General features: G+C 43.9%; 3 protein-coding genes across 4 annotated transcripts; 2 read left to right on the top strand and 1 right to left on the bottom strand.

Annotated features, from left to right (window-relative positions):
- The first annotated feature begins 1,825 nt into the window (after positions 1-1,825).
- Positions 1,826-4,011, top strand: LOC115670554 (uncharacterized protein At3g17950-like). The gene is made up of 3 exons (XM_030591870.2): positions 1,826-2,686; positions 2,877-3,032; positions 3,462-4,011. The coding sequence occupies exons 1-3, from the start codon at positions 2,621-2,623 to the stop codon at positions 3,915-3,917; spliced, it is 678 nt and encodes a 225-aa protein (XP_030447730.1). The 5' UTR covers positions 1,826-2,620; the 3' UTR covers positions 3,918-4,011.
- A 12,826-nt stretch (positions 4,012-16,837) lies between these two features.
- Positions 16,838-21,064, top strand: LOC115670552 (U-box domain-containing protein 13-like). Of its 2 annotated transcripts, none has more exons than XM_030591868.2 (4): positions 16,838-17,252; positions 18,162-18,278; positions 18,601-19,053; positions 19,526-21,064. In XM_030591868.2, the coding sequence occupies exons 1-4, from the start codon at positions 16,974-16,976 to the stop codon at positions 20,666-20,668; spliced, it is 1,992 nt and encodes a 663-aa protein (XP_030447728.1). In that variant the 5' UTR covers positions 16,838-16,973; the 3' UTR covers positions 20,669-21,064. The 2 variants fall into 2 exon arrangements, with proteins under 2 accessions (XP_030447728.1, XP_056175910.1); XM_056319935.1 differs by having other exon boundaries at positions 17,117-17,256.
- Positions 21,065-21,342: 278 nt separating this feature from the next.
- Positions 21,343-23,907, bottom strand: LOC115670555 (uncharacterized). The gene is made up of 3 exons (XM_030591872.2): positions 23,778-23,907; positions 21,787-21,973; positions 21,343-21,640 (listed from the first exon to the last, which is right to left on the bottom strand). Exons 2-3 carry the CDS (start codon positions 21,955-21,957, stop codon positions 21,569-21,571), a joined length of 243 nt encoding a protein of 80 aa, XP_030447732.1. The 5' UTR covers positions 21,958-21,973; positions 23,778-23,907; the 3' UTR covers positions 21,343-21,568.
- Between the last annotated feature and the right edge of the window lie 1,808 nt (positions 23,908-25,715).

Below are 25,715 nucleotides of genomic sequence, written 5' to 3'. Positions count from 1 at the left end.
ACCCGTTCTTTGTAAATACTTGAAAAGATTTACCGCGAATGAATTAGGGTTAACCACGAACAAACGACAAGGATCACGGCTTATCATAAACATAGCTTGTTCTTGTTTTTAGTATCCCAGGTCAATTTTGGTTGGACAAATCATGACTCGATCCACTCTTTTAAAAGGTCTAATCAAGGGATTGCTCACTCTCTTCTACATACTAGTCTCTGCTCTCTTGACTTCTCGAGGCAACAAAAAGTGATTCATGTGGGCATTATCTCTTTAATTTTTTCCTGCAAAAGTCAAATAATAATGTTTTGGAGTATGAATTTGGGGAATATAAAGTCATGGGCAGTAGGTATAGCTCGGAGGAACCAAAGTAAAAATATTCATTGGCACTTGGCTAATTAGCTACGGACCATGCAAGAACCAACAACGCATTAGAAGTTCGTGGTACTTTTTGACTTTTCTACTAGCGTCAATTAAAATATTTACTAAGCCGAATCGAAAAAGCTAGAGTCGTTTTCTAAGTAATCTTTGCAAGAGAATATCCAATTGTTTCATGAATGTCAACAAAGCAAAAGAAAAAAAAATGCTTAGTAGAAAAAAAAAAGGACGACTAATCCTCGTTCGTATTTATACCCAAGCTCCGAAACTCTCGTTTTATGCATTTAAGTCCCAAAACTTGTTACAGCAGTTCACTTTAATCGTTCCGTTAGCTCCGTAAGAATTTAGTCAACGGAAAATCTATGTGACTTTTTTTTTCATTAAAGGCCACATGAGATTGAAAAAATAATTTAAAAAAGTCGCGTGGCATTTTTTGTTTGCTTAAAACCGACAAAGTTAATGACAAGCCTCAAGCACACTACAATCATAAGTTTTATGACTCAATTACATCACATATTGAATTTTAGGACTTTGTCATGTGATGGCCCCAAAGAGATGCGTATCAAAGTGCGAAGGGATAATAACACAAATGGTCCATGAACTTCGGTCTATTGTGCAATGTGGTCCCTAAACTTTACTCTAATGTGTAATGTGGTCCATGAACTTTTAATTTGTTCAACGTGAATTTAGTCCCTAAATTATATGGAAATGTTCAATACCATCCTTCCATTAATTCAAGTTTAGGAAAAATATTAAACATTTTCGAATAATCTAAGGACTAAATTGAGCATGTACTAAAAGTCCATTTAAAAGTTCGGGGACAACATTGCACATCGAGCTAAAGTTAAAAGACTATATTGAACAAATTAGAAGTCAGAGATCACATTTACATTTGGTCAAAGTTCAAAGACTATTTATGTCATTTTCCCAAGTGCGAATTGGGTCGCCAAAGAGGACCGAGTGATTGTGGTTTTTGTGGAGAAGCTTACTTGTAATCAGGCCAGTCCGTTGTTCGGGCCAACGACATTTAAGCACAGACGATTGGGCCAGTACGGGCCCAGTAAGCCCAAACTGCCATATCCAAGCCCGCCCACTTCTTCAAAAGGCCCGGCGAGTTTCACGCCGGAGCAAAGTGTTGGGTCGGGCCGGGTTGGTTTCGGGTCACATCTCTAAAATTGCTTAGCGTGCAGCGCACTATATCCAAAAGCAAACCATTACAGAAGATTTCAACACAGTTAGATAGTCAAATTAGCTCTTCGCAAAGTTAAGTCTCTTGAAATTTTATGAAGCTCGAATGACCTTTAATCAGCTCTAAGATAACTATAGAAAGACACAAAAGCTCCGTAGAAAAGAAATCCCCCTTAAAGAAAATACCTGACATACTTCTTATTCCGACTAGATTACATCCCTCAAGTTTGAGCATGCAAATTATCTTGGCATAGCAATCAGATGGTATCTTGAATCAGTTTTCTTGGACCGGATTAGTTTACAACCGGTCCGGTCAAAGATAGTCAATCCAAACCAAGGTTGAAAGATTCATGAAGAATTGCTTCTCGTGATTTGATTGCAAGTGATTATCCTGAGTAAGAATTGAAGCGAAGATCCCACGCTTTTCGGGATATGCTATCCTAAAAGTTTCACAAGTCGACGAACCCTAATGGTGTCGCGGGGCGTGACATCGGCTATGGGGAAGTTGTTTGATGGGTCATGGGAGGCAAATTCTTTTTATGGAGAAAACAGCTTTAGGACAAGCAAAGGAAGTTGCAGGGCATGGTCTTAACTATTTTCTGTATCTTCGGGGTGCGAATAAAGAAATGCCGTCTCTCCTCCTGCATACTCATCTAAGAACACGAGCCCCGACCGTTAACAACTTGGTGGCACTGGTTGTTGGCGGAACATGTTTGTCATCTTGTGCAAAGAAAACATGCTTCCGAAGACTGAAACCTAATTCCCTGTGCTCTCTGCAATTTTTCTACTTGAAAAGGCACACCATGATTCTGTTCCTTCTTTCTTTTCTGGTCAAACAAGGTTGTTGTCGTAAAGAGCACAGGAAAAAGGCAAACACCCAAATCATCACCAGTCCTCTGGCTCAACTTCTCCCTCCTTTTTGACTCTCTCTGTCTCTCTGTGTCTGACGGATCCAATTGTTCCTCTCTCTGTATATAGCCCACCATCTTAGACGATCAATCAACCTGACTCTGTTCGTTTCTAGAGGAAACGACATTGGAGGAAATGTCTCGTGTTTCACCTCATGCGAGGGCTTGAAACTGCAAAGAAGACGGTCAAGACAGAGTGCCCTAGGGACATGGCTCAACAGGTACCTGTTTTCTGCCTTTCTTTTTGTTTTTTTTCTTTCATTCTGCGTCTAGATTCCTTGATGACAAATGTGCTTACTAATTTGACATGCCGAAGACGGTACATTACGTTGTTCATGCAATGTCCTTTCGAAATAGCATTGGCTGTTGTTTCTGCTGAATGGTCTGATCTGATCTCTATGTGTTTGGCAGAGAGAGGGATGGCCTCTGGGGTTGCAGCCAGTGAACGTGAGGGTTGGGTTGGGGAGGAACAACAGGGAACACTCGGCTGGCTCCATATCTTTCAACACTCTGCTCACTGGCTCTCCCACTTCTTCCACAGACTCTTCGTCGGATTTGGACACTGAGGTCAGTGAAAAAATTGGAAGGCAAATTGCCTGAAAATGATGTTGCCCCTACCCTATGAGCGCATTCCCTGTGGAAGCAAAGATGCCATTTTTTAAAAGTGACATAAAGTAGAGAATAAAGGCAATGATGAGATTATAAATGGGTTGTCATGCAGACTTAGTTGGACTGAAAAATCCCATCTGCTATAAACAGAGTACTCAGTTTCTGTAAATGCATTTTGCCGGAAGAATTAGAAGATCTCGCATCTGAACAACCTCAATGCCGGTCAATTTCAGTTCGTCACCCCGGGAATTCATCCGGGAGTCGACAAATCAGCTAATTCTTGCTAAATTAATGTGAATGAAGGATCTGCGGTTTCGTTGTATGCAAAATTAAACTGGTGAAGCCCCTCCCAATTTCGCTAACCAAACTGTGCGTCTCATCATCCAGTCCACAGGATCGTTCTTCCATGATAGGAGCATCACGCTCGGGAGCCTAATTGGAACTTCCACCATGTTAGAGCTCTCTCGGAGATCGACGAGGATCCGAAAACCGGAGGCCATCAAGAACAAGAAAAGCTCCAAGCCCAGAATCTGGTTATTCTCTCTGTGCTCAGGAGTGAGCACTGATGTGGAGAACATGGACAATGCCACTGCTCAGTCGCTCGGCCATTTCCTTGCCGTGGAGAGGAAAGCTGCCAACGAATGTAGGAGGATCGGCCAGAGCCCGATCATGTATGGTCCCGACGAGATCGTCATAGCCCAACGCGAGAGCGGGGCGTCGAACTCGCTCTTCGTCGACGGCCAGGTCGCCCCTCCTAGAGCGAGTCCAGGACTGGAGGAAGGCGATGATGGGTACGGAGTGTCTCTAATTCTTTGCTGCGCTTGTGGGAATGGCACTCATTGAATGATCCCGACCTTTGTGGTTTGAATTTTGTGGTGGTGAATTGATTGATTGGGTGGGAGGAGCGAATTTGTCCTGGGGAAGTTTTCTATCGTTAGACCTTCGTTAATATCTTCAATTGTCGTGCTTTCACTTTTTTCTGTTTTCATCCACCAACGCACCGAAAGTTGACAGCGGACCAGCACTGACCAGCGCGGAGCGCTGATCCTGGTTTGGCCAAAAACATAAACTAGACAGACATTATTAAGGTGGGTTTATTTAGCGAAAATAAATGATTTAGAAAATATTTTTCGATTGCTTACAAAAATGAACGATCATTTATATTCTACGAAACAAACGGACCCTAAAAGCATTTGTTGGAGTCACCTAGCTCAAGACATGTCACGTCGAAATTGTACGTGAGAATTCATAAAAAAAAAAGGCATATATATTTATCCGAAGCTGCATTGAAAGGCAAAATGGCCCCGCCAGGGTGCCGAAACCCGAACCGGCCTATTTCGTATGATATTACACCGGGGAGGGCTTCCAGGGGCCTCCTTTAATAGGGATAATGACACAAACAGTTCCTGAACTTTGGCCCAATGTGCAATTTGGTCCATGAACTTTTAATTTGTTCAATGTAGTCCCTGAACTTTAGCTTAATGTTCAATTTAGTCCATGAACTTTTAATCTGTTCAATGTGATCCCTGAACTTTTGGTACATGTTTAATTTAGTCCCCGAACTATATGAAAATGTTCAATGTAGTCCTTCCATTAATTTAAGTTCATGGACTATATTGAACATTTTCATATAGTTCGGGGACTAAATTGAACATATATTAAAAGTCCAGGGATCACATTAAACAGATTAAAAGTTCATGGACTAAATTGAACATTAAGCTAAAGTTCAGGGACTACATTGAACAAATTAAAAGTTCAAGGATCAAATTGCATATTTGGCCAAAGTTCATGGACTGCTCGTGTCATTTTCCCCCTTTAATATGACGAGCGTGTAGGTGGGATTTTCCTCTCGGTGCCGTCAGGCGCACATCAATTTGACAAGTGGCAAAATATTATTGGCTAAAGAAGGGGCCTACTATCGAGATGGCGATCTCGGGATCGACCAAGTCTGGCGCGCACCTCGGTGAAATCGAGGTCATTTCATTCGACCGTTAGATCACGTGGGGACTCGTATACTTTAAGTGCGGATAAGAATTTTTTTTATAAGACCGCCCTACTCTTTGCTTTTTCTATGGTAATTCCGCACCAAAGTTTTTCGAGGCTAGAGAAAATATAGGGGTTATTTATGTAAAAGAACCTAATTGCAAAGCACTGTAGGGGGTAAAACTGAAGTGTTCGTCCGTACACTTCTCCAAATAAATTAACATCGCAAAACACGTGCACGGTCCGGATTTTATAGGGATTTTTCAATCACCCGAATGTTATGACTTCTCACACTTCGAAAGCCTACTTCACCTTAGATGACACTTCATCCAACAAGGAGAAAATATTACATAGGCCAATCTTGCCAAGTCACTAAGGGGGTGTTTGGTTCAGCTTTGGAAAGGGACTTTGAGCCCCGAAAGCCCCTTCCCAAAATGCTGGAGTGTTTGGTTCAGCATTTGGCCTAGCATTGGCCAAATACTAGCATTCCACGAATGCTATTGTTCACCAATATATATATATTTTTTTGGTTTGAAGCTGTTCTTCACCAGGCAGCCGGCGAGGGCGGCCGGCGAGGGAGAAGGGCCAACAAGGTCGGGCGACCACCGGCGAGCCAGATCTGCCGCCGTCGGCGATCGCCCGAGGCCGGGCGACCCTCGGCGGGGTCGCACGACCCAGCGACGGCCGCCCTGAGGTCGCGCGACCCAAGCGACGACCGCCTAAGGTCGCACGACCTCGAGGGACGGCCGCCCGAGGTCGCGTGACCTGTGCGACGGCCGCCTTAGGTCGCGCAACCCGGGCGGCCGTCGCCTAGGTCGTGCGACCCCGCCGAGGGTTGCCTGGCCTCGAGCGACCGCCGGCGGCGGCAGATCTGGCTCGCCGGTGGTCGCCCGACCTCGGGCGACGGCCGCCGACGCCAGATCTATCTCGCCGGCGGCCGGCTCCGGCGATGGTAGGTTTTGCTTTTTTTTTTAATAAATAAAATAATTCTCAAAGTCCATTTGCAAAAAAAATTTACCAAACACTATATTTTGGCCAAAGTAGCTTTACAAAATATTTTTACCAAACACCATTTGCATTTCCCCAATGGGCTTTCACCCAAAGGTATTTGCATTTCCCCAAGTAGCATTTTCAAAATTGAACCAAACAGGCCCTAAGAAGTTAGTCCACTCAAATCTCGCCACGTGTACCATACGGGTCCCACCTTACGGAAATTTTGAAACTCCCCCTCTCTATGTTACTTTTTCCATCATCTCCTGACACTCTGTGTTCTCCCTCTCTCTCCTACTTGTCTCTCTCAAAATGAAGTAATCGCAATTGCAAAGGAATTCTGTTCAGTTCTGAAATTTGGACACCGCTATAACTTTCATGGAATCGCAAGTTATTGGTACATCACATATCCTCTTTAAATTGGGGTAAATTGTGTAGCTACAGGTGCTTCAGCTTTTGGAGAGAAATTGAAGATTGGAAATATGAAGCGGCCTTGTTTATAGGAGTCGTTATGCTTCCTTCTTGGCCTTGTCTCACTCTGCTTATCATCTCCACCATTCCTTCACAGTACCTGACTTCGATCTTTCTACGATTTCAAAGATGGATTAGCCACTCATGCGGAAACAACTTTCTCGTATTATCGCAACCATATACATCTAGAGATTCAAGAGAAATCTCTTCTACTCGGGGATGACCTCCGATTATCTCATCCATGTTCTCACAAAAGCATACTTTGATTCTTCTCGGATTAGGGGAGTGGGGAAGCCACTCAAATTCCACCACTCTCTTCATTTTATCATAGCGCTGAACTTCTATTTCCGTTAGACTAGGGAGATTGGGGGTGGATGTCGTGGTGGTGATGTAACTCTGCTACTATCCCCACCATTTCCTCACGGTCAAATATTTCAATCTCTCATAAATGTGGAAGGCAGAATTTAGACCCGTGCCCAAAAAGATACTTCAGTTTCGGACGATACCAGAGACTCAGCTCCCTAAGGCTCGGAAAGAGGAGACGAGTACGGGTTGGGATAAGGGAGTCATGGACGTTGATTATTTCTTCATCTTGTCCTCCACAGAGTACCCGCAAGTTTTCCATCCTTTTATGTTTAGCTCCATGTTCATTACACTCATATAAGCAGTGTAATGCCGGAGTAATCACGTATTTACCTTTCAGAAAACAAAAAGAGGAAGACTTGGGTATTCTTGGGTGGGAAGGAAGGAGAGCGGGTGTCCGCAACGGAGGAGTTGATGGAAAAGTAATGGAGAGAGGAGAGAGTGTTTCAAAATTTATGCAAGGTGGGACCCGTATGATACACGTTGTAGGGATTTGAGTGGACTCGCCTCTTACTGACTTGGCAACACTGGCTATGCAATATTTTCTCTATAACAAGTGGCCAGAAAGAACTAAAAAAAATACGTTCACACCAAGTTTCATACCACGTCGAATTTTCCAACACTTGTGGTGAATTCTTCTTCTTCTTTTTAAAGTCATGGCATTCAAGTGGACATGTCGTAAATTTGGCCCTTCGTTAGCTTTCTTTGACTTTGCCTACATATGAATCTTAAAATAGGGGTTCTCAATCTCAAGTGGGTAGGTAACGGATCAAAAATCTAGAATTTATCTCGTTAGAGTCGATTTCCAGTTCTTTAACCGAGAGCTGAATTGGTTGATCCTAGAACTGACTTGAAACCATCAAGCCTAGAACCAATCCATCCCTCTTTTTTTATCTTTCTGTTCCTTTTCTTAATCAAGCATATATATTCAGTGATGGTAACGCAACTTTTCCCATAAAAAAGAAATATAATGTGAGATTTGGTGGGATCAATGTCAACTGTTTAAATTGTTAGATGAAAGCGTGATTTAATATTTGAATATTCTAACACTCCCTCACATGCTAAGTCTGGTCTTTTTACCTAGCACTAAACATGGACAAATCTTCAGGACCTCTAGCTCTATGAGATTTGATGGGATCATTGCCAATTGTTTAAAAAACTTAAGTTATTAGTCGAAAGCGTGATTTAATATTTGAATATTCCATATAAAATCAAATATAATACTCAACATGAGAAATTAGAAAAGTGTTTTAAACATAAGGGCTTTAGGATTAGTTTTAAACCGATTCGACCTAAGAACTGGCTTTAAGGCCGATTCTCGAGTAGAACCGAACTGATCAAAGCCAATTTCTAAATTTTCTATCCATGAACAGAACCGGTCTATGTGTGAAACGGTCAAGTGAGGCCGGTTTAGTTCGGTTCCCAAATTAAACTTATCGAGTGCTCACCTCTTATTTAAAAAATTGCATTTATCTACGGTAGCAATCACATCCTTGTTATTAATATATGTGTTCTGATGCACGATGCATTGCCCAGTGGTAATTTCGAGATTCGTGCTAAAGTTGAGTTTCACAGTGGTGTACGCTCGGTCGGTCGATTTGGATGGTTTGAGTATCGGACTTACGATCCAAATTTTGACATCTTTCTTTCCAGAAATTATCTTTTTGCCACACAATCATGGCAAGCAAAAACGAGGTGGGGTTATCGATCTCGATAGTTCTTTTGCCTGCCTTTTTTTTTGTTTTTGTTTTTTACCCCCTTTTTTTTTATATTGGGGGAAACTTCTAGATTTTTAGACTAGATTTTTCGAACATTACTGGGCCGAACCAAACTTCTGTCCTCCATGGGCCATCCGAAGTCACTCGGCCCAAAAGCACTTTGAGCAAAACCAGAGAGTTTCTTGTTGTGTTGGCTTCAAGTTAGAGCGCCTCGCGCGCTCCTCACTTTACAGTCATTCACAAAATAAATAATTAAAAAAATATTTTTCTAAAAATAATTGCTCAAATCGCTCATAAAAAATAACGAACGAAAAATATTTTTATCACTCACGAAAATATTTAGACATATATCACTGTCAATAATAGAAATTTATTTAAGTGATTGTTTTCTTTCATTTTCGCGAAATAAATAGAGAGATTATTATTTTTATTTCCTTTTTCTTCTTCCTTCGGAGTTCCTATCACCTGCTCGGTGCCGTCCCACCCCTCCCCTCGCCAGTCGCCGACATTCGAAAATCCTATCGCCGTAAAACCAACCCTAAATCTTCCTTCCTTCCGACGACGCATAACAATTATCCCCGCGCCTCCTCGTTCTCTCCGAAACATTTTTATGGGACGAATGCACGGGGGTGGGGGAGGGGAAACCGAACGAGTGCTTCCTTCGACATCACACACTTCATTTTGTCTCCCCAACCGAACGCAAATCCGAAACCTCGTGGGACGAACCAGCGGGCCCCGCGAGCGCCACGCCATCCCGTCCTCCGCTAGCGACGGTGGCGGTGGCGGTGGCGGTGGCGGTGGTGGTGGACCGCCACCTTCCATGTCCATCTTTTTTAGGGTTTTTCTTGCCCCCGACAATGATGATAGAACTCCATGATTACAGCGCGCAAATGGACGCCGTTGACGAGAGAGGCCTTGATGGAAAAAAGGAAGAGTGCGGTGGCGTTTTCCGTGGCTGTCAGGTCACCGGCGGGTGACGGTATCCCTCCCCATCAGCTGCCCGCCCGATTAAAGTAATCGCCGTCGAGCTAAGCCGAGCAGCACCACCACCACCGCCAGGCTTCCTGGTGGTAGGGGCAGGCCTCGCGTGCGATTTTTTTTAGTCGCTTTCCCCTTTAAGGGTCGTCGAGCTGACCTGTCTCGTCCCGGCGTGTCACATGCTATCGAATCCCCCCCCCCCCCCCCCTCCTCCGCCCGTGGTGCCCCTCCCCCTCCGCCACCTGTTCCACGGCTTCTACCCGGAGTCGCACCCGGTCGCAGCGGCTCCCGCCCGATCCATGCCAATGATCATGTAGGTTTTGGTATGGATTTCGGGTCATTACTGCAACATGGCAATCGTTTGGTATGCACCACGAAAAGAAAAAAAAAAAACAATAGATCCGCTGGCCGATTCTTCTTATTTAATTGCTTAAGAGAAAAAGGCACATACACTCCTTGAACTTTAGCACGACGTATAATTTAATCCTTGAACTTTTAATTTATTTCATATAGTCTCTGAACTTTAGCCTAATTTTCAATATGATTCATAAATTTTTAATCTGTGGGATTACATTGAACATTTTCATAAAGTTCGAGGATTAAATTAAACATGTATTAAAAGTCTAGTACCATATTGAATATTAGGCTAAAATTCAGGGATTACATTGAACAAATTTTAAGTTTATGGATCAAATTACATATTGGATTAAAGTTCATGAATTATTTGTGTCATTATTTCAATTCTCAACAAATGCCCTTTAAATTTTCTTTTATGTTCCCTAATTTTCAATATGGTTCATAAATTTTTAATCTGTGGGACTACATTGAACATTTTCATAAAGTTCGAGGACTAAATTAAACATGTATTAAAAGTCTAGTACCATATTGAATATTAGGCTAAAATTCAGGAATTACATTGAACAAATTTAAAATTTATGGATCAAATTACATATTGAATTAAAGTTCATGAATTATTTATGTCATTATTTCAATTCTCAACAAATGCCCTTTAAATTTTCTTTTATGTTCCCTAATAAAGTCCATGCAGGAAAAGAATAATGATAATATCTTTTTTCCAATTAATTGGCGGTGCTTTCTTTTTTAGCAAAAATGTTTCCTCGAAATGTTCGAGATTATCCGTGACGTGGAGGACGAAGTTTAGAGAGAAGGGTGTTTCGTTTTGGTGGGGACAAAAGAAAAGGAGTCCGTACGAGAGTTTTGCATTGACGGTGGATTATCTTGTGTTTTTTTTTTTTATTTTCTTTTTATTTTCGAATGAACTTCCCATTTTCGGCTTGTGACAGGAACGTGCGTTCCCCATCCTGGGCTCCCCGAAATGGACGGTGGCGATTCCTTCCGCCAACTCCAAGACCGGATCGTGCCACGCTGGATACGACAACTATCATCGCCGTCGTACATCCACCACGTGCTCGCGCCGCGGTTCACTCGCCCGTCCCTTTTTTTTATTATTATTATTTATTTATTTTTATATATTTCGGCTTTTTGGGTCGAATCTCTTCCCTCGCTCGTCCGGGAAATCGCGTGAAACAACCGTGACGTGGGACCCACCTTCTTCTTTTTAATGGTACGAAGTCATGCACGAATCATTAGCCGATTAAAGTCCGAGCATTTGATCTGGTTATATGACTTCATATACCTGGGGAGATTCATACTAATGACCTCTAAATTTCCAGTTAGAAATTCCCCGGCGCTCCAATCGATTGTGGCGATCTTAAGATCGACATGGGACTCGGCTTCGACCTCCGTTCGAAACACAAGCATCTTCATCTTTTCCCCTTCAATTTCAAATTATACAAAACACTTCATTTACCTATCAGTGAGTACTTTTTGACATTTGTTTAATAATGAAATATGAATAGAATCTGCAATTTGAGCAAGTGAAGTTTTTCTCGAAGCGATGGGTTATTGAGATTTTTAAAGAAAAAATGACATAAATGATTCATTAATTATGGCTTAATGTGTAACGTGGTCTTTAAACTTTTAATTTACTTAACATGGTTCTTAAATTTTAGTTTAATGTATAATATCGTCCCTCAATAAATTTAGCTCCGGATTAGATAATTCAGGGACTATATTGAATCCATAAATATATTAATTCATGGACTCAAAGTTCAGCACATTGAACGAATTAAAATTTCAATGATCATATTACATATTAAGTTAAAGGTTGAGAATCATATTATACAAATTAAAAATTTAGAAATGACATTATATATTGAGCCAAAAGTTTAGAAATTATTTATATTCGTTTTCTAATTTTTAACGAGGGTGGAGGTGGGACAAATAAGAGAAAACAACCTGGGACCCACACGCTCCGCTCTCCTCTCGCGGTCCTTGACATTTTGGCTGTCTGAAATCGGACGGCTGGGAGCCTGGGAGCCAACGCCGGCGTCGGCTCGAGCCGATAGGATGGAGTCGCTCTCGGCTTGGCAAGAAATTGACGGTCCCAATCTTATCTTTTAAGCGAGCACACCATCCGAGACCAACTCCCACGTGCCCCGTGGGCCACGTGTATCTCCGGTCTTGATCCGGCGTGGTCTATTCCCTCGAGTCTGAGGGGGCATCGACGGCTATCATTAACTCCGATCGACACGCGTAGGGCGTCGATTGTACGAAGGCGTGCCGCGAGCCAAAGCCAAATCTCCTCATCTGGGACCGGGGATTTGCAATTTGGGAAAGATAAGATTAGAAAATTCATTGGTCCCCGCGCGTACCTTAAGGACTGGTCGGCATTTCCTCTTGTGCTGCTTTGCCAGCACAAGCCCTTCTTGACGACACTCCGGACAATTTGGTCCATGGAACGGGGGAAAACACCCTCTTTGGGATCCGGGTTCATTTCAGCCCGTTGATCGTGTTGACCTGTGTTATCGGGCTCACGCGAGACTCGCGTGATCAACGGCTCTCGAGAAGAATCCGATCTTCCGATCCGGGCTAGAATCCTCTCCAAGGGCGAGAAGGAAGTTTTCTCTGCCGTATCGACACGATGATGTAATCTCGCGTAATTGATTATTTACTTTTCCGTCGATATCTTTGCAAGGTCGCCCCCCGCACAGGAGACTAGCTAACTCAAATACGCAAAACTCGAAGTCATCTCGACTCAACAAATCAAAGCTCAAAACAAGAACAAGGCAGAACGAGGCTCGATAGTTGACTTGAGCTCGATAAATTTTGAATTTCCAAGTTCGACAGACTCGACGGCCCCCTCTCGAGCACGATTAGAAAGAAGAGGTCGCCTAGGATCGTGTCGTCGCCATTTGTACAACCTATCGAAACCAGCTATGTTGTACCTAACGATGACCGAAAGCATGGCAAGAGAGGTTTTGCCCCCGTTCTCTTCGTCTCTTTTCAGGGCCACAAGATCCATCCTACATGAATACTACTTCCCGAGGAGGCAGTTGGATCGACGTTGTTTTCCACGTTGATGTTTCATTCCCTTATCTTATCCAAACGTCAATATTGAGCACTCATTAGGCTAAATCTAGACCCAACTTGGACGTGGCCTATGCATATGCATAATGTGTGGTCTCGACGGATCGAGCTGATCCACTAACTTGGAAACGGTATCGCTAGGCGAAGCCATCCTTATTAAGGATTTATGATGCATGCCTAGGGTCTACGTCCGAATAAGTTTTAATTATTGCCTCGTTTAGTTAAAAAAAAAATAGGTTCAAATAAAATAAAAAATGATTCATGAACTGATTTACAAGTGTCATAAAAGCATGGGAAATTGTCAAATAAGGATCCAAAGTGGGTACATTTTTTCAAAAGAGGACCCCAAGTGGACAAAGTATCAATTAAGGACCCAAATGCCCAAACTAGTATCAAATAAGGACCTGAGCTCGCTGGCCGGCCAAATGTTCGCCGGCCGGCGACCGGCCGACATTTCCGGCATCGGAATAGGGGCAATTTTGTCCAAAAATTTTTTCTTTTCTTTTTCTTTTCTTTTCTTCTTCCCCGGTCGCCGATCCGGCGACCGGCGACCGGGCCAGAGCTGAGGCCGGCTCGAGCTCGAGCTCGCCGGCCATGGCGAGCTCCGCCCAGATCTGGACGAGCTCGAGGAGGCCGGCCTCGCCCGGATCACGTAGTCGAGGGCCTTGGCGGGGCCGTCGCCGGAGGCGATGGTGTCGGGCGCGAGCTTTAGGAGGAAGGGCCCGAGATCCGGGTTGTCGAGGGCCGCATCGGGCGGGGCGGGGCGGGGCTGGCGGCGGAGCCCGGGGACTCTGGCGAGGGCTTTCGTGAGGAGAACTTGGAGCGGGAAGGGGAGGGGGAGAGTGCCATGGCCGGCGAGCTCGAGCTCGCCCAAATCTGGGCGAGAGCTCGCCGGCCGAGCTCGCCCAGATGGCCGGCGAGCTCGAGCTCGCCGGCCATGGCACCCTCCCCCTCCCCTTCTCGCTCCAAGTTCTCCCCACGGAAGCCCCCGCCGGCGTCCCCGGGCTCCGCCGCCAACCCCGCCCCGCCCGATGCGGCCCTTGACAACCCGGATCTCGGGCCCTTCCTCCTGAAGCTCGCGCGCGACACCATCGCCTCCGGCGACGGCCCCGCCAGGGCCCTCGACTACGCGATCCGGGCGAGGCCGGCCTCCTCGAGCTCGCCCAGATCTGGGCGGAGCTCGCCATGGCTAGCGAGCTCAAGCTCGCCCAGATCTGGGCAGAGCTTGCCGGCCGAGCTCGTCCAGATGGCCGGCGAGCTCGAGCTCGAGCTCTCGCCGGCCTCAGCTCTGACCCGGTCGCCGGACCGGCGACCGGGGAAGAAGAAAAGAAAAGGAAAAGAAAAGAAAAAAAAAATTGGACAAAATTGCCCCTATTCCGGTGCCGGAAATGTCGGCCGGCCGGCGAACATTTGGTCACCCGGCGAGCTCAGGTCCTTATTTGATACTAGTTTGGGCATTTGGGTCCTTAATTGATAGTTTGTTCACTTGGGGTCCTCTTTTAAAAAAAGGCACCCACTTTGGGTCCTTATTTGACAATTTCCCTAAAAGCATTGGAGTAAGTAGCATGATGGGGCCGATCATGACGTGTCGGAATTGGTTACTTCTCACATTGGATTACTAGGGAGTGGACCTAGTGGTCGCATAGGACTTAATCTGTTGGTGGGAAATGTTAAGAGAATGGCTCCATTCCTCCATCTAATACCGAACCAATGATTTGAACAACATGCGTATGGTCGATAGTATATGTAAGACGGACACCGTCACGCCCTAAAATCATTTTTTTGGGGACGGAAGATGGACTTGGTGAAGCAATTCTTGAGTAAATTCCTTCTCGTATGATCACCCACTAAACCTGATTGTGGATACGGCGGCCTACACCCTTGCCCAAGCCACACAAGAGTTTAAAGCCCTCTTTGGGCGAGCCTGGGCAAAGGCTTATAGTCGGCCATCTCGTTTGGGCCCGAACTAGGCGCTCTATGCCCACAAACTTATTATATACTTTTTTGGGGATGAATGCATGAGAAATCCTAAAATTTGAGGCAAAATTGCGATCAAGTTTCAAACTTTCAAAAACTACAATGGACGCCTAAAACTTATTCAACTTGTGCAATCGAGTACTATTGTCAACTTCGTCCAATTCGAGTGACAAAAAATTCTACAAGTGGTATTTTAAAATATATCTTGAGCTCACATGGTACTAACGTGGCACTGAATTTGAAAAAAGTAATGCCAAAAGTTATAAAAAGCAAGGAAGAAAAAGCCAAAAAACGAAAAAAAAAAAAGAAGAAGAAGAGAAAATTGTCACCATATCGATTATGATCTATAGGTCATTAATTTGAGGAATTTTTTTTTTTTGGTTTGGGATAGATTTCAGATTCAAAAAATTGGAAAACCTGTTCCAATGGATAGGTTCAACCCGAAACCAGGAACAAGTCTTTATGTTTTTCTTGTTTCATGTTTTCGCGCAATCTTGAGGCATTCCATGGTGTATAATGATGAGTGTGTAATCCAAAATCACCAGTATAAGCTTCCATTTCCGGCCATATCCATAACTGACACTTTTACTTTGTCAATATTTCATATTCTCCGTGTGTCTATATATGAGTCGTGATCGATGGATAGTAGCAAATGGTGGTTATTAGATATGATAATTTACTGTAATTGTTCAATTAAGAGTATAGGTGGAACCCATGACACGGTAGGTTACGGATTCTTAGGTATACATAGTAGATTTCGGGCTCTAAAAATTAAGGAACATGTTAGGCAGGTTCCACCTGGAATCTGGACGAAAACCGAAACCACTCACCCCTAATCCAATAGCATCTTTATATTATGCATCCCGCTCACATCGAGAGAAATTATTACGTGAATGTCATACGCGTACAAAAGTGAATATAAATCATTAAAAATGATTGGAATCACATGAGTTTCATATAAATTTTAATTCAAATTGTCGGATTTAGTTTTTTTTTTTTTGTCGAATCGGATTTAGATTTACAGTAGTCCAAAAATCCACCGAATAATTTCTCGAACGCCATCATGCTCAAGCCAATTATAATAGCTGCTGCTGCTGCTACTACTTCCTCGCCGAGCTGAGCATCAATCGCGCGTGCTTTTGACCTTACCCACTAACCAGTCCATGCCAAGCAGGCGAAGCCAAAGCCAAGTCAAGCCAAGCCGCTGCAGCCATGCCAACCTCATGTCCCCCTCCTCAATCCTCATCTCTCTCTCTCTCTAAAAAAAAAAAAAAAGCAGATATTAAGAATACAGCAAAATTATTAAATATGATCCACATTTTTTAAAAAATCGACTATAATTCACAGCATCACTAAGCACATCAACCGTACGAACGATTTCGATATATATTTAATCTTGTTACGTATAAAATCCCCCGGTACGCATTTTTGCAACCAGAAAAATGACACGAAACGTCTTGAACTTTAGTTCAACAATGAAGTCAGTAAATTTTTTATATTTTCGATATTATCCCTGGACATGACTTTATGAAAATGATTTTCATTTAATTCAGGAACTAAATTTAACATATATCAAAAGTATAGGATCACGTCAGACAATTAAACTAAAATTCTTAGGTGATTTATGTCATTATCCGTTCTACTTGTGGTTCAAGTTCAAGATCTCTCCGCCGCGCCAATCAGCCTACGCTGCCCATCGCCATCTCACGTAACGGTAATGTAAATAAGGTAAACTCTGGAGTGTCCACTGTCCAGATCGAGGCATTTTCGTAAATAACGCGAATCCGTCGTGTTAAAATTGCGCAAACGGATATAAAATACGCTCACTCTATCTCTCTCACATGGAGTACGCATTCACCATGGCAACCTCCTCCTCGAGGATCAGCGCCCGCACTTACAGTTGATCGACGCCGCAGGCGCTCGGCCATCTCCGGCCCGGAAAAACCTGCTCGCGGCGGCGGAGGTGGCCATGGCGGCGGCGGACAGGGCGGAGCTCGCGCTCGCGGAGAGCCTCATCGAGACGGTCAACGAGATTGCCTCCATCTCCGACTACAGGTGCGCGGTGAAGAGGCAGTACTGCAACCTCGCCCGGCGGCTGAAGCTCCTGATCCCGATGTTCGAGGAGGTCCGGGAGTCGAAGCGGCCGGTCGGCGAGGGGGCGGCGGGGGCCCTGGCCTCGCTGAAGGAAGCGCTGGATTCGGCCAAGGATTTGCTCCGATTCGGGAGCGAGGGGAGCAAGATTTACATGGTTTGTACGTGGCTTTCTTTTTTTGCCTTTTCGGCTCTGATGCTATACCGTAATCAATGCGCGCATGCTTTTTGTTGTTGCTGTTGTTGTTGTGTGTGTGTTTTCCTTAGTTCTCGGAGTCGTTTTCAGTTGATTTACTCGATTTGGAATCGAGGCGAGCATTGAATCTGCTGCTGCCGTAGCTGGAGTTAGAGCTCGCAGCTAGATTTAGGAATCTGCTTATTCACTTGTTGAGGGCCTGCGAACAACTGAATCACGTCGCTCGTAGCCGCGGTTTCGAGGCAATCTCGTGACTGCAGGGTATGAAATCAGGCAACACCGATGGAAGTAGTTGCGGTTGATCCAAATTTCTGGCTCTGCTCCTTCTTTTGCAAGCTGTGGTGCTGTCTAGATTGGATTCCTGATTTCCAGTTTCTGAGCATTCATTTCTAGTAAAATATGTATCGCGGACTAAAGGGTTTGCTGATTGTTTTCAAACTGAGAGAGACTGGATTGCTTTGTTCGAATCGTCATCTGTCATCAAGTATTTTTGAGTTGGAAAGATTTCTGAAATAGGAAAGGGAGATATACATATGGGAAATCGAATCAACTGCTTTGGTCAACGCACTCCACCTCTACCCCACTTTGATGAAGTTTATGATTTGTCAATAAACTTCGGTCTGCAAGCTTGAGTTGGACTTTTGTGCTCCTGACCCTCGATCCATTTAATATCGATCTGTTGACAAAATGCAATTCATGATTTCATTGCTGCCGCTTTGTTCTTGAATCTGTCACGTGGTTGTATCTTAATCATTCATATTGACAGTATTCTACGGCTGTCACGAGCTCTTAGTCTTTCGTTATGGCACTACTAAGCTTTGCCCATTGGGTTCTTGCCGTTATTTAGCTTCGATCTTTCGTATTTTGCAGGTCCTAGAAAGGGAGCAACTCATGAGCAAGTTTGACGAGGTGACAGCGCATATAGAACGAGCTCTAAGTGCAATTTCCTATGAAGAACTCGATATATCTGACGAAGTTCAGGAGCAGGTAGTTTTCCATTTACGCAAGTTTCAGTTGCCAGTGGTGCGGGACATCGTTAACTAGAAGTTCAATTTAGACTTATCTTCCTTTCATCTATCATCAGTAATTTCTTGAGCTTCAACAGTTCATATATTCCTAAGTTCGCTTTTACGCTGTCTGGCCTTATTATGATGCTCAATGTCACAAATATGCACCTTATAGAGCTCGTCAGATATTGCCAATCGTTCAAACCAACAATCATCTCTGCTGATATTCAGCTTGTAAACGCTTCAGTGAAGCTCAGTTTGTCTCTTAATGTGCTTATATTCAATTTGATTTCTTTGTCCAGGTTGAGCTTGTTCTTGCACAGTTCAGAAGAGCCAAAGGACGGACTGATCCACCGGACATGGAACTCTATCAAGATCTATTGTCTCTTTATGAGGGCATTGACGCAGCTGCAGATCCAACTGTCCTAAGGAGATTGATTGCGAAGTTGCAATTGATGGAAATAACTGACCTTACTCAGGAATCGCTTGCTCTATTTGAGATGGTTTCTGCTAGTGGCGAGGATCCAGGGAAGAGCATTGAGAAGATGTCCATGCTGTTGAAGAAAATTAAAGATTTTGTTCAGACAGAGAACCCTGAAATGAATGCTCCTGCAAAAGTAGAAAGTTCACCCCTGCGTTCAGCTGGAGAAGCATCTGCTGATGGAAACCACAAAGCCCCCATTATACCAGATGATTTCCGCTGTCCAATATCATTAGAGTTGATGAAGGATCCTGTCATTGTTTCAACAGGACAGGTAAAAGGATGCACAATCTTTTCTCTCTGTGAATTAGGATTTAGAATCTCAATTGCCTGTCTAACCCTCTTTCATCCTGTTCAAGTGACCATAAATAACAAGCATTCGAGTTGGTGTATCACATTCACAATTTTGTGTTCTGTCTGAGGTCCCGCCATTGGAAGAGCATATTGGAAACTCTTGCTTACTTTTGTCATTTCATTGCAGTTGCTTAGAGCAGCCTGAAATATTTTGAGATATACCAGAACAAAACTCATTATCTTTTTTCGTCTCTAAAGCAATTCAAAATTGAAGATACATCCAATTCTTTTACCAGGGCGACGCACGTATCTCTTCTCTCTCTCTCTCTCTCTCTCTCTCTACTAATAAGAGTCATTTGACTTAATCCCTATCTGTATTTCTACATTAGCATATCCATATGCCTGTTACATGTTACACTGTATATAGAATGATCCTCGTTTTGCCAGTGCAGACCTATGAACGCTCTTGCATTGAGAAATGGCTGGAAGAAGGGCATGGAACATGTCCAAAGACACAACAAACCCTCGCCAATACCTCCCTCACACCGAACTACGTTTTGCGCAGCCTCATAGCTCAGTGGTGTGAAGCAAATGGCATCAAACCGCCTAAACGTCCTGCGAGCTCTCACGCTAATAAAGCTACTTCTGCCTTCTCCCCTGCTGATCGTGCAAAGATTGAAGTTCTTCTCCGTAAACTAATCTCTGACATCCCCGAAGAGCAGCACTCTGCCGCTGGTGAGATCCGCCTTCTTGCGAAGCGCAATGCAGATAATCGTGTCGCCATTGCTGAAGCCGGCGCAATTCCTCTCCTAGTAAGACTCCTCTTAACACCTGACTCTCGTACGCAGGAGCATGCCGTAACAGCTCTTCTAAACTTATCCATATGCGAAAACAATAAGGGAACCATCGTCTCTTCGGGAGCAGTTCCTGGTATAGTTCACGTTCTGAAGAAGGGAAGCATGGAAGCGCGGGAAAATGCGGCAGCCACCCTTTTCAGCCTTTCGGTCGTGGATGAATATAAAGTCACCATTGGTGCTTCGGGCGCAATACCACCGCTAGTAGCGCTTTTAAGTGAAGGTACCCAAAGGGGGAAGAAAGATGCTGCAACAGCACTTTTCAATTTGTGTATATACCAAGGCAACAAGGGTAAGGCTGTGAGGGCCAGTATCGTGCCCACACTAATGCGACTGCTCACCGAACCTGTGGGTACTATGGTGGATGAGGCCTTGGCCATATTGGCGATACTTGCTAGTCACTCCGAAGGAAAGGCAGCCATGGGAGCTGCCGAGGCAGTGCCTGTTCTTGTCGAGTTTATCGGCCGTGGTTCTCCACGAAACAGAGAGAATGCAGCTGCAATTTTGGCGCATCTCTGCTCTGCAGATCAGAGGCACCTAGTAAAGGCACAAGAACTCGGAGTGATGGGTTCACTCGTGGATTTGGCGCAAAACGGGACAGATAGAGGGAAGAGAAAGGCGGCACAATTACTCGAGCGAATAAGCCGGTATGTCGAGCAGCAGAAGCAGGCTCAGGCGCAAGCTGAAGAAGCCGATGCTCAGATTCACCATACACAGCCTCTCCCCCAAAGAGATAGCTAACTGTTTATACGATTTTTCGTTCTTTCTCTGTTCTTGGGAAACATTTTGGAAAGCCAGCTTTCATTTTTCGTCGCAGGTGGGAAAATCACCTGGCCATGCAAGTTAAAATTCTTTTGTCAGCCCGTGGCAAGGACCGCATCATTCTTACTGTTTGTCGGAAGAAATGCGGCCAAAGGTGGCAGCGCGGAGGGAGATCGAGGAGGGGCTAAGTTATTTCTGACATCAGTATACAATGTACACGAGCTAAATGTACCATCATCGTCCTAAGTTTTTTAATGGAAGAGATGTCTGTTTACATAACTGTTGGACTCGCAAATTTGTCCCATGTGTCGACAGCAAAAGTTTCTGTTCCAATGTCATACTTCCTATATATAAGCTACGACCAGTTTTTCAACATCCATCCTTCGCAATTTGGTTGAATTCTCAGCCTACTTAAAACCATCTCTACATGACAAGGTCGGACCAGAGTTGTGGTAGATATTACATCCCCACGAAAATGAAGAAGCAAGTTCAAGAATATACACTCCAGCTGTGATGAAACTCGCGCCAGTCATTATTTAAAATCAAACTCTACTACAGGTCGTGAGGCAGCGCTTCAAGATTGCCAGATAGATCGATGAACTGCTACGTGAGTAGAACTTGCATTCCAAATGGCAAAAGAACCCGAAACACTCGAGCGTAAATTCAGCTCTCATAATGAAGCACTCCGGTTAAATTATTTCTTTCCTAAAATAGAAACTTAAACCAAGTGAAAAGAACCAAGTTCCAAAAAATTTTCAAATGCGGGAACAGACAAGGACTTGCTCAAATGTTCAGACTCGGCACTGAATATCATCTTCTACTTGGCTTCTTCAATTGGAAACTCTTATCAATTTCAACCAGCCGCTCTACGCAGCTGAACTACTTCCTTCCCCTGTTAAGCCTCTGCAGGTGATAATTAATGCTTCCCCAAGCCGTTCTGTTTCTTCCACTCTGAATCAAACAAGAGCCAAAAATAAAAGGTGGTTCTGCTTAAAAATGTGTTCATACAGGTATCGGGCTCACAATCATGCACAAGAGAGAGAGAGAGAGAGAGAGAGATAATAAGAATAGATACGCAAAGAAAAAGTAAAACAAACCTGAGCATCCATGCAAGCACTCAAAAGTTCCTTTGGCCGGACGCATTTCTCATCATTGTTCTGGCTTAATGCCAAGCAATTGAGAAATGATATCATTTCCTTCATGCATGGCTTTTGAAGCGAACCAAACTTTTTGGGGTTGATGTACAGTGCTCCTGCTTTTCGGCCCATTGTACTTTGAATCTCACTGCACACATCCCAACGGTCATTATCAGACAAACCAGAGATGAAAGACCTTCAAATATAGTAAGATTAAACAGCAGGAAACACTGAACCAGATCTCCTGTAGCAATTTCCATCACAGCAGTTCAATAAACACTTTCAGGCAGATAAACTATGAGCAACTGCCTAAGCCTTCCTAATATATTCAAACAACCCACACTACTCGTATGAAGCAAGAATCACAGCGCTGCAGATCAAGAGAGCAAGAGAGCGAGAGAGAGAGAGAGAGGAAAACCGGTATATGGCATTGATTTAGGAACCAACCAAAAAGGCTAGTACATGATTATGACGCCTAATGACCACAATTTTGCTAAAAGAACATAGATAGTCCATATTGAACAGAGTAATTTAAGTGGATATTGGTGTCATCCAGAAAAGTACAACCACCAAAACAGCAAACCAAACCCAAAAAGAACATGTCCACAGAATCCATCACACTCCTTTTGAAGGGGAAGAAAGTTCTATCTGAATATCCTGCAAATGGGAAAAAGGTAGCTAAGGCCCTAACATCCAACTCTCCATTTGATTGGAAAACCAAATCAAAGCACCAAGAACGTCCGCATCAACATTTTATTACCAACAGTACCACATTCCATTCTCTACAACTTTGGTGTGATGCTCATACTTTCATAAACAACATGTTGGCAGATAATCCAGACAAAAACATAATGCATCATTGAGCATTGACTTTTCATTATACGTGATCTCCACTTCACCTCCACACTCAGCGATATTTCACCTCTACACTGAGCCATTGATAAGAAATAACTTCACTAGAGGAACACTCAAACATCAGGATAAATCAATTCCTGTTCAAGGGGTGTACAAAGTGAAGCAGAACGCATGTAAACATTTTCTAAATGTCAAACTCCTTAAAACTTAACTAAAGTCAGCATTAATGGAACTGCTTAGAGAAGCTAAAGGTCTCACTCAGATCTACTCTAGTATTGCGAACAAGACCCTACCAAGCGGTAAACAGTAAAATTCTTTCAGATGAATTAACAGTTCAAAAAAGTATTACATGATTCAGTTTGCTTATGCAGCATTGTATCAAACAAATCCACGCGATCTATGACTTGCTAAACAATTTCCAATATCATTGAGGTTTAGATTAAAGTAACCTTAACCTGTATATACACAATAGCACTTGAGGCACTTGAATTTACATATTTACGCACTCCGCTTTAATTTCCAGATGCTAATCTGCTAATAGCGTTTTTTTTTCCTTCCAAAAAACATCCCACTTTGAATATAACTTGCAACACTTCCTTCGTTCAAACAAAGAATAGCCCGACTCGACAAGAGGTTTATCGGGTTTCCCGGTAAAATTGCTCAGTATCGGCACCGTGTGAGCTACTCTAACAAATGAAATTCAAGGGTGCAACATCCAACAGAGAAAGCATGGCAAAATCGATTATCAAGAAAGATCATGCCATCAAGTTAATCTGCATTTCACTTGGCTGAAAAAACACAAGAATGAACAAGAATCCCCCCACCCACGATTCCAACAGGACAGCTTTTCAAAAGGGACCCAGCAAAATTCAGCAGAATCTTTACTTTCGCAACACAGCGAGAACGCCGTAAAAGATCGAGCGGGCACGACCCTAATTCCATCGTATCCCCGAGGGACTTCAGATTCGAAAGAAAATCAAGAAGCGCGCTTCCCAGCAGAACTTAAACTCAAACAGAGTTCATTCTTGCGCTCAAAAACCTCTGCTTAATCGCCACAAAAGGAACAAGATTTAGCGGCTGGAATCAACGGAGCGTACCTGCGCCGGATCGGAACCAGCTTTGCGCCGAGGTAGCAGGGTCGCCGTACTGAGGTTTCGAAGGGCCGAGGCTTCTGCAGGTCTGTCTGAGAAAATCGGCGAGTACGGAGATCGGGGTCGAGCCGTAGTGTTTCCGGTCCGACCGCCGCTCGAACGTTCAGGCCCAGCCCGAGTCGACCCGGGGGTCCTGGCCCATTGGAAGGGCGGAATATGGGCCGGGCTTTTCAGGATTTAAGCCCCAATAAAGCATACCGGGCCTGGGGTTTATGGGCCCGAATGACAAGCCCGGACCGGATCAATTTGGGTCGTACCAAGCCCGAAATTCAGCCATTTCTCTCCTTTTTTTCTTTTTGCAAATATAGATTTGTTGTCGATTTTTGAATTAAGAAATTCACTCAACCAGTTGTGATTAGCATACAATGGAAATAAACCTCAAGTTCAGGTTCATTTTCCCTTTACATTTTAGGTTATTTGGTAAACTAAACTAATTCAGTGACATTCGGGCAAAGAGATTAAATTTATATTTTAAAAAATCAATTTGGCTAGACAAGTTCCTTATGTCGAAATTAGAAAATAGAACTAAAGATATTGATGTTTCTCACGGCGCGAAGCGGTATAATCGATCAATCGATCGATCTTAAAATTCGACTCGAGCCAATTAGGTTTTTTTTTTTTTTAAATGAATTGTGTTGACGTGTGGATTTCACATCTCTTAGTAGTGGGACGAGATCAAGTTGTATTTCGGAAATTCTATGAAACTCAAAACTGGTTGGAGGCGAATTCATTCGGTGCTCCAACATCCGAACTCAACCGTTCGAATTACTATAGTGCATTTACTTTTGTACTAAGCATGACGTAATATCGGTTGTTATAGCGAACTTCGAACAAAGTAAAAACGGTGCAACAATGGTTGTGGAAGGGGAATTACGAGAGCAGTTTAACACAAAAATTCAAGATGACGAAGCCGCGCATTGAAATATCTAGTGAACGCGACACGGTTATATACTTCCACCATTCTATCAAGCGAGACATAAATAGAAATATTGTTCTAATTAGCAATAACATCCTCATCACTTTACCCCTGCTAAATGCGACCCTTGTCGTCTCTCACTAGATTTGAACTCGGAATCCCGATCGCCTTCCTCCGCCAAAAGAGGTGTCGGGCCGAATCGACTGGCACGATAAATAAATAATCCGAAAAATCAGAAAATCAAAAGCTGTGCATTGATTGCTACGAAATAGAAAGGGAAGAGGAGGGGAAAGGCTTCCCGCACTGCACGAGGGGGTGGAATAGTCCACATGTTTTTATTAACGCCATCACATGCAATTGCCTAAGACAGCTCGAACCCCCCTTCTTTCTCTTCTGTCTACGTGCGAAAAGAAATGGTCTTTTGCAAAGACTGGTAGCAAAGGCATCTGCTTGATCAATTAGGGGAGGACAGACCACAAAATTTCGACCCCCTCGATTTCGTGAAGTACCCGAAATTTTGGTGAGCTTCCTTGCAAGCTACCTTTGCAGTGCGGGCCACGCTTTCCGGCTTTGTTTTTTTTCTTGAAGAAGATTTTCGGCCGCAATACAAACGTCGCCCCCCGTGGCCAAAGGAGCGACGGATGGAACGCGATGGCCTCCAGCGCGAGCAACGCTCGGAATTTCAGAAAGCACATCGCCATTGCCATTTACGGAATGAGCCTATGCGATATGTTCGGAATATTGAAAGCAGCCGGGAGAGGAGGAAGAACGGGGTGAATGTTAGGATTAGGCGCACAAACACAGCGAAATAGAAGATTTTATCCAGCTCATTCTTAAACTAGGGCTACATCCAACAGAAGATTGGCAAAATCCTAACATTCACCCCGCTGAACGGCGGCCACGTCAGCGCCGACCGGCCAAAATTGGCCGGAAAGACTCAATTGGCAAGAATTTAAAAGGTTTAGGAC

The sequence above is a fragment of the Syzygium oleosum genome, unplaced genomic scaffold, assembly GCF_021117445.2.
Source record: "Syzygium oleosum isolate NSW1041296 unplaced genomic scaffold, Sole_v2.1 Sole_v2.19, whole genome shotgun sequence".
NCBI lineage: Eukaryota > Viridiplantae > Streptophyta > Magnoliopsida > Myrtales > Myrtaceae > Syzygium > Syzygium oleosum.
This window is presented reverse-complemented; position numbering and strand designations above follow the sequence as displayed.